A 14,239-nucleotide genomic window follows, 5' to 3' on the forward strand; every position below is an offset into this window, starting at 1 on the left:
GGCACTCACAGAGGCACGAAGAGACTGGTGGGGAACAGCAAGGTAATCAGTCAGACTGGCATGAGTAGGGTTGCCAGATAAAATACCGGACGCCTGCTTAAATTTGGATTTCAGATAAACAGTGAATACATTTTAGTGTAAGTATGCCCCATGGAATATTTGGGACGTATGGATACCAAAACAATGTTGTTCACCTGAAATTTCACTGGGCATCTTGTATCTTTATTAACTAGATCTGACAACCCTCCATGTGGGTCTCAGGGGATGAGGCTGGAGGGCGGGATGGCACAAGATCACAAAGGGTCTCGTGTGCCCTGCTTCGCAGATCCTGGGGAGCCAGGAAAGTTTTTAAGCACAGAAATCATATAATTGGGTTTGTGTTGTCGAATCCTCATTGCGGCAGTCCTTTGGAGAGCCAAACGGTTCAGAAAGACAGGAACTGAGAGGCCAGAAAGCTATTCAAATAGGCCCGGCTCTGGGGGAATCGAACACAACTTCGCTCCTCACAATTCCGCCTAACGCCAGCGAGAGTCCCAGGTCCACTTGGGCTGTAGCGTCCAGAATATTCTTTCAAGAGTTGCTCTTTGTTTTGAGGAACATAAAACATTCTGGGGGAGGGGCAATATATATATTTTTGCCTTGCCCAAACCCTGTCAATCAAACACTTCTTGAGCTGGAAAGGTATGTGCTCACAGACAGTCCCCAAATTACAATGGGTCCACCTACAATTTTTCAACCTTACAATGGTGCGAAAGTGATAGGCATTCAGTAGACAGTGGACTTCGAATTTTGAATTGTGATCTTTTCCCAGGCTAGCCATGTGCCATATGGTCGTCTCTTGTGATGCTGGGCAGGGGCAGCCCCTGCAGTGCCCTGCAACCCCGAGATCATACGATAAAAACTGACACACTTACAACCATTCTGTACCCACATGGCCATTCTCCTTTTCACTCTCAGTATAGCATTCAATCAATTGCATGAGCTAGTCAACACTTTATTATAAAATAGTCTTTCTGTTAGATGATTTTGCCCAACTATAGGCTAATGTAAGTGTTCTGAGCACGTTTAAGGTAAGCTAGGCTAAGCTATGACGTTTGGTAGTTTAGATGTACTAAATGCATTATTGACTTATGATATTTTCCACTTACGATGGGTTTATCAGGATGTGACCCCACGGTAAGTTGAGGAAGATCTGTATGTAATCTCCCTCTGGTAAGCTCAACGTCTTACCACTGCATCCCCAGTAGGTGATCAACAAACATTTGTGGAATGAGTTCCTGAAGGGCAAAGTCTGTATCTGCATCATCTTTGTTTCCTTAGCACCTGACCCAGGGCTGGGAATAAGTTTCCCAGAAAATAGTTCTTGATTAAAGTGGTCTAATTAATTAACAACCAGAAGTGCTTCCTATTAACTACATTTCTCCAACATTACCTCAAAGGTACAACCTGGCATATTTTTCACACAAATGCAAAAAAAGAGGCTGCCTGTTATACTGGACCAGAAAATTTTCGAAAACTGCAGAATTATACTAATTAGATGGAGTTTTAAAAGTAATCCTCATTTTTGTGAAAATGTGAGATTTTGTTTGCTTGCTCAGGGGAGGCCATTTTCCTAACTGCTTCCATAAGCTTTGCCATTGCCTGAGTATTAATAAATCTACATCTTAGTTAAATACTTCTAGGGCAGGTCATCACAAAGTGTGAGGGCCCAGGCGCTTGCCTTCAGCCCGCCAGCATCAGCACAGTTGCTTCTATAGGTATTTCTCCAAGGCTGAAGGGTGAACTTCCTGAGGGCAGGACCTATTCTCGCTTATCTTCGTAATCACAGAACTTTCACTAATAGTAGGTTCGTTGAATTTTCAAGAGCAGGAAGCCAAAAGGAAAAGAATAATTCTATGAAGTGTATGGGGTAAACAAAAATACAATTAAAAAATTGTTACAGCTGCTTGTTTTTGAAGATTAAGCTCCCAGTATCGTGCTAGGGGCTTTACATATATTTTATTAAATTTTGATTAAATTTCAATCCTAAAAACTCCTCTTTGAGCTAGGTGTTCTTATGCTCCTTTTATGAGTAAAGTAACTGAGAATCAGAGCTGATGAGTAACCTGTCCAGGATGATACAGCTAATAGTCTGGCAGAGCTGAGATTAGGACCTAATTCCAAAGGCTATGCTCTCACACACCAGGAACTGCCATTTTTCAAATGTGTACGGGAGAGATGGAAGATTGCTGGAGTGCCCAGAAGAACTCTCTTTAATCAACAGCGATGGAGCACCCCAGACCACTCAAGTTTGATCTTCTCTGTAATGACGTCTGAGTGCACATGTGTAGAAGACAAGAGCTATGGAGGCAATTCCTTGGGGGCGGGGGGGTGGTTTGAGTGCTGTTCCTTTTTTCTCTGCTCAGCTTTTTACTTAAGGGAGCACATGACTTTACATATAAGTAGACTTCGTCTCCACCTTGCTGGAAGGTGATATGGTTACACTTAAAATTACTACCACACTGTTATTGCCTAGGACAAAACATGGGCTGTAGATGTTACTGTCAGTAATCCCAGCTTCGACTGCCCAATCCAAAGGAACATGGGCATTTTGTGTTGAGCTATGCAAGGGAAGTTCAACATTCCGGATGTGTATGAGCTCATCTGTGACAACCCAGACCCTCCTCCGAGCCATAAATATAATTGCATGCATCAGTTACTCTCCAGCCTTTTAAAGTTGCAAATGTGCACTTCTTGTCCAGATGCTGACATCTTTTCAGCAGCCTCTTCAGCCTGCTCGACTGCCAGCCTCCTCACCCAGTTCATAGGCTCCAGGACAAACCAGTCTCATTAAGAACGCTGCCTCGGATAATGAGATTCCAGGTTGAGCGGGGTGAAATCACAGCTGACACTTCACCAACCTTTCGGAGTCTATGAAAGCAAAAGTCAAAGGGCAAGCGTTGACATAAATAATTATACGAATTAGAAGGAATTTGAAAAAGAGGAACCAAACGTGGTAAAAAGAGGGCAGAAAACTCTTCATAAAAAAAAAACTGAGAAAGCAAATTATGTTTTGCTTGGCTCTGTAAACTAGAAGCCTGTCCAAAACGGTCTGCAAAGGTATAAGAATCAAAAAGTGTCTCCAGTGTTGTGTCTTCACCAGAAACACGGAAGGAAATTTCTAGAGATGGTCAAGATGGAATTAGGGAAAAACTCATCAGGCCTTCATTCGCTCATTCACGGCCAGGCAGAGTGCTCAATATGGAGACATCAAATGAACATGGCACAGGCCCTGGCCCTCAGAGCTTTCCCTCTAGTTCAGGGGATCCATCAGCTGTGTTCTGTACACTGAAGTGTGAAAGGCACCGGGAAATAAAGAGAAAAGGACACAGTGTGTGGGGGAGTGGTCAACTCTGCGATTCTAACACAAACAATGCATAACCATCATGTGGGGTTGTTCACGGAGATGACAAACTCTCCCAGGGAAAGGTGAAGAAGGATCTGAATTAGATACGCCTGAGTTAAATCACAAGAAAGGGGGTTTTAAAGAAGCAATCCAAGCAGTCTAAGAAGGGAATGATGCGGTAAGTGTTCTCCATCTTTAATTTCTAGGATGTCAATTTTACAAAGCAGTATTGCTGCCACACATTACTAAGCGACTCCCCCTCGACGACCCCCTCCCCCTCCACACCTCTAACAGAGAGACCAGGTGAGCTCAAGCCCAGCTCCTCTCCAACGAAATGGGGTCCCCAAGCATCTCCATCACCACTCGGGGCCTCGGTCTCTCTGCCTGTACAGTGAGGAACGCTAGTGGACTCCAAAGTCCTTTTCTGCTCTGAATTATGAAATAGAGACAAGGAACCAGAAAGAAAACTCAAGAGAAACAAAAGTGAAAGCGCCCAAAGGAAATAGTCATAAACAAAAGTACAGAATTTCACATCTCACCGAAAAACGTGGCAGAGCTCCCAAACACACTGTCTCTTCAGCCACCGTGAACACGGGACCTGGGAAAGAATGAAATCTCCATCACGCCCTCTGAATGTCACATCACTGTAACACAAGTCTACCCTGCCCCACGCAACTGTCCTCAAACGATGCTCCCTGATCCGAAACAACCTTTTATTAAAAATTTCTTCCAAGATAAATCAGTCCGGGATGAACAGTCCGTCCTCACATAACGAACCCCCGTGGAACATCACACACGGCTGCGTGCCGCTTTGGGAAGAGAGAGAAAAGGGAGAGCAGAGAAAGAGGAAGGATTCGAACCAGTATCAGATTCCGCCTAGCGTTTCCACGCGGTTGTCATAAACAACAGCATCGAAGCAAACTATTTTAAAACTTAGGAAACGCGGAGTCTTTAAACTTCATCATTTCCTCCCTTATGATAATAGTCAGACTTCTCTGAACCTAACCCAGAACGGCCTGCCCGTCCCGGAACGCGAGCGCGAGCTCTGGGGTGGACCGGCAAGTGGAGGCGACGAGGAGGGACCGAGCTGACAGCTTCGCAGAGCGTTGGCGGCGGGCGTGGGGCCGGCACAGGCGACCGCCACGGCGAGCGGTGCGATCCGGGTCCCCAGGTGGGAGGATGCTCCTGGCCGGCCGCCGGAGCAGAGGCGGGGAGGGCGCGCACACACGCACACACACCCTTCCCCTGGAGTTGTGTCTCGTCTCCCTTTTGTTTTTCTCCCTTCCCGGTCATGAGACCCGGAAGTTTTTTTTTTTTTTTAATCCTGTCTCTCTCCCTTTTCCAACCTCCCCCCTCCCCCCCATCTATCACATGGCAGAGATAGAATAAAAACAGAAAAATGGCGACGGTCACGTTGTGGCGAGCCTTGCTGCGTCATTAGATAATCCTCATGCAAATAGCGGGAAGAACAAAGGAAGGGGGGCCCGGGACCCCCGGGGGCGCAGGTGGGTGTGGGGGTGGCGGGTGGCGCGGGGGCGGCGGCGGCGCGCGGGGCTGCGGGAGCCCAGGTCCCCGGGCGCGCGCCGGGCAGCGCTGGCCGCGGCGCTCCGGGCACGGCGGCGCGGCACCGGAGCCGCGAGGACCCCGGGAGCCGCTCGGGCGGCGGGCCCCGCGCGCGCGCCCCCGCACACGCACCCGCTCACGCGCCCGCGGGGCTCGGCGGCTCGGCGGCGGCGCGGGGGGCGGGCCGAGGGCGGGCGGGGCGGCGCGGGGGCCGAGGGCGCGCGGCTGCCCGGCGCTGGGCGCCCGCCCGCCGCCGCCTCGGGGGCCCGCACGGCGCGCGGCTCGGGGCGGGCGGCGGGCCCGGCTCGCGCTGCGCACGGACTTGGGGCGCGGGGCTGGGCCGGGCGCTGGTGTCGGCTGTGCGTTGTCGCCCGCGCGGGGAGGGGGCGGCCTCGCCCCTGGGCCGTGCCGGGCTGTCCGGAGGGGCGCGGGTCGCACGAGGCGCGGGCAGCCCCCGGCGGCCCGCTCGGCCCCCCGGAGGGGCAGCGGCGTGGAGGGGCGGGGCGGGTGTGTAAATGTTGCGCACTCGCTTTTCCCCCACCCCCGCCTCCTGCCGGGGTGCTGGCGTGGGTCCCTCGCCGTCCGGCGGCGACTGTAAATAGAGCCTGGCTGTTGTTTACATGAAGGATCCGGCGGGAGGAGTCTGCGAGGAGGAGGCGGAGGACGAGGAGGAGGAGGGAGGGAGGAGAGAGGAAGACCGGAGTCCCCGCGGCGGCGGCGGGGAGCCCCGCGCGGCTCCCGGGGACCGGGCGCTGCCACGAGGCCGGGACGCTGGACGCTGGGGTAGGAGGGAGAATGGACGCGGGGCGGGCGGGGGTCTGTCAGGGTGGCATTTTCAGCTTGCAGCCTGCCACGCAGATTCTCCCGGCGGGAGGGGAGCGGGTGTGCGGGCGGGCGGGGACGCCTCGATTTCTCGGCGCGTTCGTTCTCCCATCCCCGGGCTTTTCCCGCTTCTCTCCGCGCTCACCTGTTTATTTCCGTCAACCGGAGCCTGCAGTTTTTTCCTGTGGGCATGCGAGGCTGTTTCTTTTATTAGAAACATTATTGGGGCGGGGGGTGCGTTGCTGTAATTTATGCCGGTCCAGGTCGGTTTTCAAGAAAGGGGAGGGGACTTGGCGGAGGCCGCCTGCTCTTGGCCGCAGCTGACCCCAGGGCTTCTCCGGCCCAGGAATCTTCGCTCACGCTGCTACCCTCACGCCAGCTGCCAGCTCCTCGGAGGAGGACCACACCTGTGCCTGTTCCCGCTTTGGAGGAGAGGTGAGCTGAGAAACCGGGGAATCCTCTGTTCCCCAGAGCTCCTAGCTAACCCCCGTCCCAGAATTGGCCAAAAAGTGCTGCTTTCACCTGCTGACGGCTTTGGGGCCCCTCTTCCCTCCACCCTGGCAAGTTGTGGTCTACAGATGTGTTGGGATTTCTTTTCCCCCTGGACCTGCACCCCGCCAACTAGCGACTCACTGCTGGGTTTAGATTGAGAGAGAGCGGTGACCCACTTCAGCCCGGTGCGCCTTCTTTCTTCCCCACTGTGTCTTCTGTTGGAATCCTCTGCTTTCCCCCACCGCCCCTTCATTCTGCCCCTAAGAGCTTAGCCCAGAATCAGGCCTAAGCAGCCCGTCTCTGGCTCTCTTCCGTGGGCCCCACCCTGGCCCCTCTTGGTTCTAAAGAGCCAAACACGCCTTCCAGGCAGAAGGCACACCCAGCCCCAAATCTAACCATTCCAAAAGGGAGGAGGGAACCATGGAAGCCAAGGGACCCAGGGGTCTCATTTCTGTCCTGGATATCCCCAACAGCATTTCCCTCTTCAGGCCTCCTAGAGTTATAATCGCCTGATTCTTACCAGCTGTTGCTCCCACCCTCTTTGCCCCTAGTGCTGTGATAGATATTTGGGGAGGTGGGGTTGAGGGTTGGAGAAAAAGGTGGTCACCCTTCTTGCCTAGAGGGAGGCATTTCCTTCTCCCAGTCTTTTCATTTTCGAGATGGTTAGTAAGTAAAATATGTAAATATGTTTGCATGCTTATTTGAACGTGTTTTCTTGCTGGCTAGTGAATAGCTGGGACTCAAAAGGGAGGTAGGGGGAAGGAGACAAAAATGAACATTCCCCCTGGTTTCCCCATGAGCATCCCCAGAGCTGCTGGAGAAGACCCTTCTGTAAAAGCCAGCAGTCTCCCTTCCATGACATCACCACCTAAGCCCTTCCAACTTTAGCTTCAGAACAGGAAGAAAGCTCAAAATAGAACCACCTTAGGAATCCAGCTCCTTTAGAAGATCAACTTTTCAATCAGCGGCCGGAGGAACACGGAACTTTGACACAGGGAGAGAAAGCTGTAGTGTTTGTAATTGGTTCCTTTGGGAAGGGTGGGGGGTGCTTTCTATGTACTTTCAGAAAAGCTTTTCTCAAGATAACTTAGGTACCTAGACCAATGAATGATTAATAGGATGTTGGAAATACGTTTATTGAATTATTCATATGTTTCAGTATGTCAACAATAACAAGCACTTTTCAGATTGAAATAAAGAGGCTGCCGGAATGTGCTCTAGAGAGGCTGCTAGAGAGGAGGAGGTCGTGGGGGGAGCTAGGAGGGAGCACTGGAGGGAAGCGAAGAGTCTGAGGATGCAGCGAGCGCTGCCGTGAGTGTGGAAGTTGGGAGGCTCCTTGTAAACAATGACTGTAACTTTCACGGGGTGACTAATATCCTGGACGAAGACGTGACGATGTCAGGATTTTCCACCTTTACCAAAGAAATGAACTCCGTGTCTTTGAATCTCAGTGCCTCCGTTCTTTCCCTGAGTTGAGATGAGCCTTTCTCTCTGAGCTAAAAGAGTTGTTCCGTCTTTGGGAAGGGCTGTTTGGTAAATGATCATCACTGAAGGATTGACAGCGGGGCGGAAAGCCCCTGGGGGTACTGTAGAAGGACTTGCTGGCTGAAAGGGTAACGTCTTTTAATGTGGCTCAGGCTTAAAAGGATCCAGGGGGGTAGAGACAGGGTTGTCTGCACCTGCATTAATATGGTACCCACTAGCTACGTGTGGCCATCAGCCACTGAAATCTGGCTATGGTGAGGAGGAGCTGACTTTCAAATTTATTTAATTCTTAAAATTGATACTTGATTAATTATTGGAAAACTTAAATATGTTTGAAAACAACTTGAGCGTGTGCGTCTGCTTTTTAAACTGTAAATGTTATAAAGTCTAAATACAGATTAAAGATTTCTGATGAAAGTTTAGTGTTCAAATTGCTATGTGTTGTGAGTGTAAAATACACCCTGGATTGCAAAGACTGAGGACAAAAAAAGAAAGTAAAATATCTCATGAATAATTTTTGTATTGGTAACATATTCAAATGGTAATATTTGGGATATATCGAGTTAAATGAAACATTGTTAAAGTTAATTTCACCTGTTTCTTTTTTAATTTTTCTAAAACGTGGCTATTTAGAATATTTAAATGACATGTGTAGCTTGCATTTTACTTCTTTTGGACAGTGCTGGTGTAGAACATCGCTCCTTTTGATCCAGGGGTTAATTTTAAAAGAGATGACTGCATGAAATCCAGTTATTTCGTGTTCGTCGACCATCTCCTTTCCTCTGCTATTTTCCACATGGAGATTTGGGGACCCCAAGAATTATTATCACAGTGCATGAGACCTAATGGTGACCCCTTTCTGGATCCTATGCAGGAAGTGTGCCCTACTCAGGACGGTCAATAAAAATGTGCAGGGTGCGACAAGGGCTAGTGGGGGCATCATGGGAAAATCTCGGTACCTACACATCTGGCTATGGCTGCGTTTGTCAAAGGCTCCTGGGCATAACTAGGATGTATCAGAAGAGTGGGTAGGTAGCTCAGTAACTGTTGGGACACCTGGTGGCATCTTAGTGATTCCACTCACCACTCACCTTTGTTTATTTTCTCTTCCTCCTTCATTTACTTTCTAACTCCTCTTCCCCATCGTAGCTCCACTGAAGGTGATAGGGCCCACAAGGTTGCTGACCTCTTTCCTCTGAAAAAAAGTATATTGCTGACCTGACTAGAGATAATGCTTTCTTCGGGGTTTGGTTTGGTCTAATGAGATTCACTAATGGCACTGGAAGGGTCTTAGGGGCCATTTAGTACTCCCCCCTCATTCTGTAGATGACAGGCTGTCAAGTACCTGACCTAGGACCACACCGACAGAGGCTGGGATTAAACATACACTTGTTGATAACCTGTGTAGAGAACCTGGGAAATGAAGTGGTTCATCAGTTGATTGAGCAAATATTTGTTGAGCCTGCTCTTTGTGGAAAGGACGGTGACTAGTGTTGAGAAGAGACATGAAGAAAACAGTCTCTGAGTTTAGGAACGGGACTATGGATTTGAGGAAATGAGGTAAACAGTGCCAAATTAAATGACGGGATAAGAGGCAGCACTTAATAATGGGCGCAGAACCACTGTGGTGTGGGTTCCAAGTGGAAATGGGTTCATTTGCAGTCCCTGTTCATGAGGAATAGAAGCTTTTGGAATGGTGGACTCTTCAGAAAAGACGAGTGTGATTGTGCTTCTGGAATGGCCCGAAGCTCTAGAGTCGGAGGTCAGTGCAGGTCTGTGGTCCCCGCCGGCCCCCCATAGCTGTCTATTAAGGGAATCTGAGAATCGAAGACCCAGCATTTTTCAGTGGCGGTGCTGCAGTGCTGAGGAAGTCAGAGATGAATTAGACAGTCAGGGTTTTCAGAGATGGTTAGCTAGGGGTGGATCATTTGGACTAGTTATCTAAAAGGTATACTGCAGAGGTGAAATCAGAATAAAACTGACTTGTGAGCAGACTAGAACACCCGAGATCTGGGGGCGGAAATGGAACCCAGAGCAAAATCATGGAGTAGACAGTTGGACTGAAAGTGTGTGTGCTGAGTGTGTGTGTAAGGGAAGAGGCCCACATGATAGAATGGATGGGCTGGTCCATTTATTTGTAAATTTTTTGTCTCCTGGAGCCTTTTTCTCCTGAAACCCCTGTCAACAAGAGTGAGAAAGCTTGTTCCTCTTTCCCTCCCTTCATTATCATGTACATGGCTGCTGTGATAGGGGTTTTCCTCCAGATGGACCTACTAAGCGTATCCAGCGTGAGACCAGTTAGAGGCCAGTGCTCAAAGTGGGTAAAACAGGGACACGTTTTTATCATTACTTTGTAATTACTCTCAGTCAATGCTTCTCCGCAGAACTGGGATAAAGTTTGCACAGGACAGTGGTCCTTGGCTTTTTATTGCGTTTTTAGCAAATTTCTTTCTCCTTAAAAAAGAAAGAAATCTGTAACCCCCTCCCTCCTGGTTTCCTTCTTAATCTTTGGCATAAGTTAGCTTTTAAACACTTAGTATAGTAAAGGTTTGCAATAAAATACAGGTATACATTCTCTGTACTTCTGACAAAGCAGTAGTTGACATTTGAGCATCTTTTGTTGACAGTACGTTTTTATAACATCACACTTTGGTCAAATTTGCACATTTTATAATGTCACTGAGTGGGATTATGGCTTTCAAGTAGGAAAAAAAATCACACTTTAGTTAAAGAATGGTGGATTTAAATAAACCTATTTAAATTATTTTAGTTTTTAAGTATTTTCAAATATTTTGCATTGCCAGCAGCTTGCAATGGTACCTCCAGACATTTAATATATAATGAGACACTTAAAGGTTCAAAACCATCTTTTCATTTTCAATCCCTAGAGAAGAGGGCTGTGACATGTTTTGTGTGTACATTTCTACTCTACAAGATTTAAAAGCAAGTTCTTTAGTATGCTACTTTAACAGAAGTACTCGATTTTCTAGCTAATAATATTTGGTGCGTGCATCACGAAGAAATTGTTCTCAGTTGTATCATTTTGATCATGGAAGAACTGAATTTCGTATCAATTTGATCTCTGGAGGAAAACATTTAACATCGCTATTTTCTTTTTCTCTCTCTTAGATTTCAGGATACACTCAGACTGTAGCATGAGCACCTGCGGTCCTTTGTTTTAAAATAAAAACAATTTGATTTTTATTTAAAAAAAACTATTGCAAAAGAAATGTTTCTGATAGATTTGGTTTTTTAAAAATGCACATTTATAAAGAATAATTTCCAAGAAGAAACAAAACTTACATTTTTGAAGTGTTTATTTATTAGTATTTATAAAATATAATTCTGAAAACCTATTTTTTCTTCCTTAAAACAGCTTTAGAATTACTCTGAAAGAATATTAATTTAAGTAACTGTTCACAGAATAATGACAATTTGCTTTTTCTTACTTGGTCTTTTGGCACCCTCCTGCCCCCATTTAGATAGAAAAAAGTGAAATGAGAGAAGAATAAGAAAATAAAGGCAATATCCTTTGGTTATCGTACCAAAAATGTTTAGTTGTGTGGCTTTGGTCGTGGCTAACAGAGTGAATTTCAGCTTTGCGATGCGGTACTGACGTTGCCTAGTTCATATTGAGACTTTCAGTTGCGCTGGTACTCAGTCTTAGTGAAGGACAGTCTGATGACTGCCAAGTGTCTCAGGCTTGCTTATCTGTCCCCAGCCTTACCCAGCCTCCAGGATCTCAGAGTGAGTATACCTCTTTCCAAAGCCGACACAACTTGTGGCCAGCAAATGTTAGGTGGTAATCTTTTTATCCTTTTTGATGGATCAGCTATCTAAAATTTAATTCTCAAATAATCACAGTATCTTTGTTCATGTAACAGATGTTTATAATTTGGGTGAAAATATGCAACTATTTCCAGGAAACTTAAGTTAGGGGGAATCCAACTTTTTTTTTAATCTTCGTTGCCCTCTCCTGTTTCAACTCTGTATTACATCAGCTGGCTCAGACGGAGCCAGTGACTTCCTTATCTTTTAGATATTTTCGCACTTCAGAGAATGTTGTTTTAATTGGTGTGTAGGTGGATGTTTCGTTGGATATGACTTTTCTGAAGATAAGGTCAGTTTCGTAGTGCGTGGAGTTCATAGTTGAGCTCGACTCACCGTACTCTCTTATTTTTTGACTCTTGATCTGAAGAACTGATTCATCTATCTGACTTATTTGAAGTACAGTGCTGATATCTAATTTGCATATAATGAGTCTTCGAAACTGAGCAAATGCCTAATTGAAAACATAATTATTTTTCAAATATCTGTCAAGTTCCACTCATATTGAAATAACTTGAGACCTTATGACTGACGTGGAAAAAAACTGAGTGAATCATGGTTTTAATAAGTTGATATTCTGAAGCCCGAATTCCAATTTCAGAATCTTTTTGTACTTTTTATTAGAAGTAAGAATCATCCCTGAAATGACTCCAGGATACCTCTCATAGGTACAGATTATTTCAAAGCAAGTGAGACGTACATGTTGACTTTTTTAAAAAGGCATTTGAGAGGTGGTCAGGATGCTTGCACCACCATAACTGTGGAACTGACAGACTAACTATAGTGAAAACACCCTGCAGATGTGCTAAATATGTCATCATCAGTGTTATCAATTTGAGTACACTCTTAGCACTCAGAACAAGAACAGTAAGTCATTTTTTTGCTAATGTGCATTTCTTCGTAACGCGTAAAACCGCCGCTATTTTCTGCTTCATGATCTGAGATACTGAGAAAACTAAAAATCTTAAGCAGCAAGTGGATGTTTTCAGAAATGCTTTTGTTTGTGTAAATGTGTAAACTGAATGTCCTGTCGATGGAGTTGATGACCAGGTTGGAGTAGAGAAAGAAAGCACTGGGCTCACTCACTGACATGGGTTTGAGCCCAGGTCCGCCTAGGGTAACATAGGGTGTGATATGTAAATCACCTAACCTCTCTTAAAATTTTATCTTCTATCTGTAAAATGGGCTGATGATATCTAACCTATTTCCAGATTCCTTTTTTGGTGAATTAATGAATAACTCTTGGACAGTTCCGTAGGGTTCTTGTGAAAACCAAATGAACAAGCACTTAGAAGAATACTGAATGGAGGCAGATGTGAAGTGTCATGGCTATGTTGGATCAGGAGCACTCGGAAGGCACGGACCATGTCTTAATTCTCTTCCATTCCTAAGCATATAGAAGAGGTCTTGGCACCTAGCAGTCCCTCAGTAAATATTTATTGCATGAGTGAGCGAGGTCAGGGAGATAGCAAGTCCAGGCGTGGAAGAGATACACTGTGAAACATAGCTAGGAAGCTTACTGCATATTGTGTGTATTATCAGAGCAAAAGCCTCATCGTCGTCATTAATATGTATAAATCGTGTGTTCGTCTTTCATCCTGATATAATTCAGCTGGTCCTTTTAATATTTCAGCCTCACCCCTTGCTGGGCTGTGACCCTATTCTTTCTTCTGCTTCCTGACATCCCGAACCAGAAGCGCATCTTGTCCTTCACTTCATGGGGAGCCTTCGGAGGGACTCGTGCAGCTGCCCAGAAAGGATGCCGCCGGCCAACACAGTGACTGACAGGCTGCCCTGGCTCAGTTATCACAGTGCTGATGCTGTCAGTTCTAAAGGTACAGTACTGTGATAACTGAAGGATGGCAGCCAACTTGCCTTCCGTCACGGGAGTCCCATGGTGCGGGAAAGGAAGACAGAGGTGAAAGAGGTGTGTGAAACGGGGCGCGGGCCCTTCCTACCCTATTTCCATATTGTGCCTCCCCTAGAGCATAGGGAGTTTATTCCCCCCGTCTTTGCCGTGTTTTGTAACATGGGGATAAAGAGGACTTGGCTAGTTGTGTGCACAGGAGTGTGAAGACTGCTGTAGTGAGCAGACATATATTGAGATCTTCGGAACTTTTAAGAGACTGATATTGGGTAAGTACTACGTGTGAATTAGTATTTCTGGAATGATATTCAGAGAAATGTGGGCCATTTTTGTAACTGTAAAAGGTAACCTGTTTAGAACAGCTCGACACTTGTTAAAATTAGCTGTTCAAAATTAAATTCAACTGAAATGGGGAGAGAAAAAAGCCCTGCATGTTGAACAATATTGATATTATTGCACGAATAAAGTGGCATCTTTGTGTTTAAGGAATGCATGGGGACATGTCCTGTTTCTTTCAGGAACGTAAAAAATACTTAGAGTCTAGTCTAATTCAAAAAATAGTTGAATACCCATGTTATGGCTGCTGCTATTACCTTTACATGAAAATAAAACGTAAATAATTGTATCAAGCAGTTAAGGACCACTCTGCAATGACATCTCGAACAAATTGATGTCAGGGACATGAAGCCGTACATGCCAACCCTACGTCGGGTTTGCATAGAAGACTAGGAAATGAACAGAGCATGCCGTCTTCAGCCCGCATCCTGCTCCAGAGAGTACTGTTGGGGTGGGGGTGA

General features: G+C 46.5%; 1 protein-coding gene, 1 long non-coding RNA gene and 1 other non-coding gene across 6 annotated transcripts; 2 read left to right on the forward strand and 1 right to left on the reverse strand.

Moving 5' to 3' along the window:
• Positions 1-200: 200 nt before the first annotated feature.
• On the reverse strand, positions 201-4,758 carry LOC102149364 (uncharacterized). The gene is made up of 3 exons (XR_001380844.3): positions 4,392-4,758; positions 3,925-3,983; positions 201-2,910 (listed from the first exon to the last, which is right to left on the reverse strand). It is a non-coding gene; the product is annotated as an uncharacterized lncRNA (long non-coding RNA).
• On the forward strand, positions 4,751-13,931 carry LOC138924161 (uncharacterized). 4 transcript variants are annotated; one of them, XR_011438904.1, is made up of 4 exons: positions 4,751-4,890; positions 5,575-5,731; positions 6,117-6,205; positions 13,209-13,931. XR_011438904.1 is itself a non-coding variant. In XM_070267551.1 (3 exons), exons 1-3 carry the CDS (start codon positions 5,569-5,571, stop codon positions 13,254-13,256), a joined length of 300 nt encoding a protein of 99 aa, XP_070123652.1. In that variant the 5' UTR covers positions 5,438-5,568; the 3' UTR covers positions 13,257-13,931. The 4 variants fall into 4 exon arrangements, 3 of the variants coding, with proteins under 3 accessions (XP_070123652.1, XP_070123651.1, XP_070123650.1); XM_070267551.1 differs by lacking the exon at positions 4,751-4,890 and having other exon boundaries at positions 5,438-5,731; XM_070267550.1 differs by lacking the exons at positions 4,751-4,890; positions 13,209-13,931 and adding an exon at positions 7,151-8,241 and having other exon boundaries at positions 5,438-5,731.
• MIR101-1 (microRNA mir-101-1) lies at positions 13,374-13,432 on the forward strand. Its single transcript, NR_032833.1, has one exon. It is a non-coding gene; the product is annotated as a microRNA mir-101-1 (primary transcript).
• Positions 13,932-14,239: the final 308 nt, after the last annotated feature.

This window comes from Equus caballus, chromosome 5 (assembly GCF_041296265.1).
Source record: "Equus caballus isolate H_3958 breed thoroughbred chromosome 5, TB-T2T, whole genome shotgun sequence".
Classification (NCBI taxonomy): domain Eukaryota; kingdom Metazoa; phylum Chordata; class Mammalia; order Perissodactyla; family Equidae; genus Equus; species Equus caballus.

Bases quoted from the DNA above. Each gene is read 5' to 3' on its own strand.
- LOC138924161 (XM_070267549.1), top strand. From the start codon at position 5,569: ATGAAGGATCCGGCGGGAGGAGTCTGCGAGGAGGAGGCGGAGGACGAG. The intron at 5,732-6,116 runs GTAGGAGGGAGA...TCTCCGGCCCAG, and splicing joins CCGGGACGCTGGACGCTGGG to GAATCTTCGCTCACGCTGCT. The intron at 6,206-7,062 runs GTGAGCTGAGAA...TTTCCCCATGAG, and splicing joins GTTCCCGCTTTGGAGGAGAG to CATCCCCAGAGCTGCTGGAG.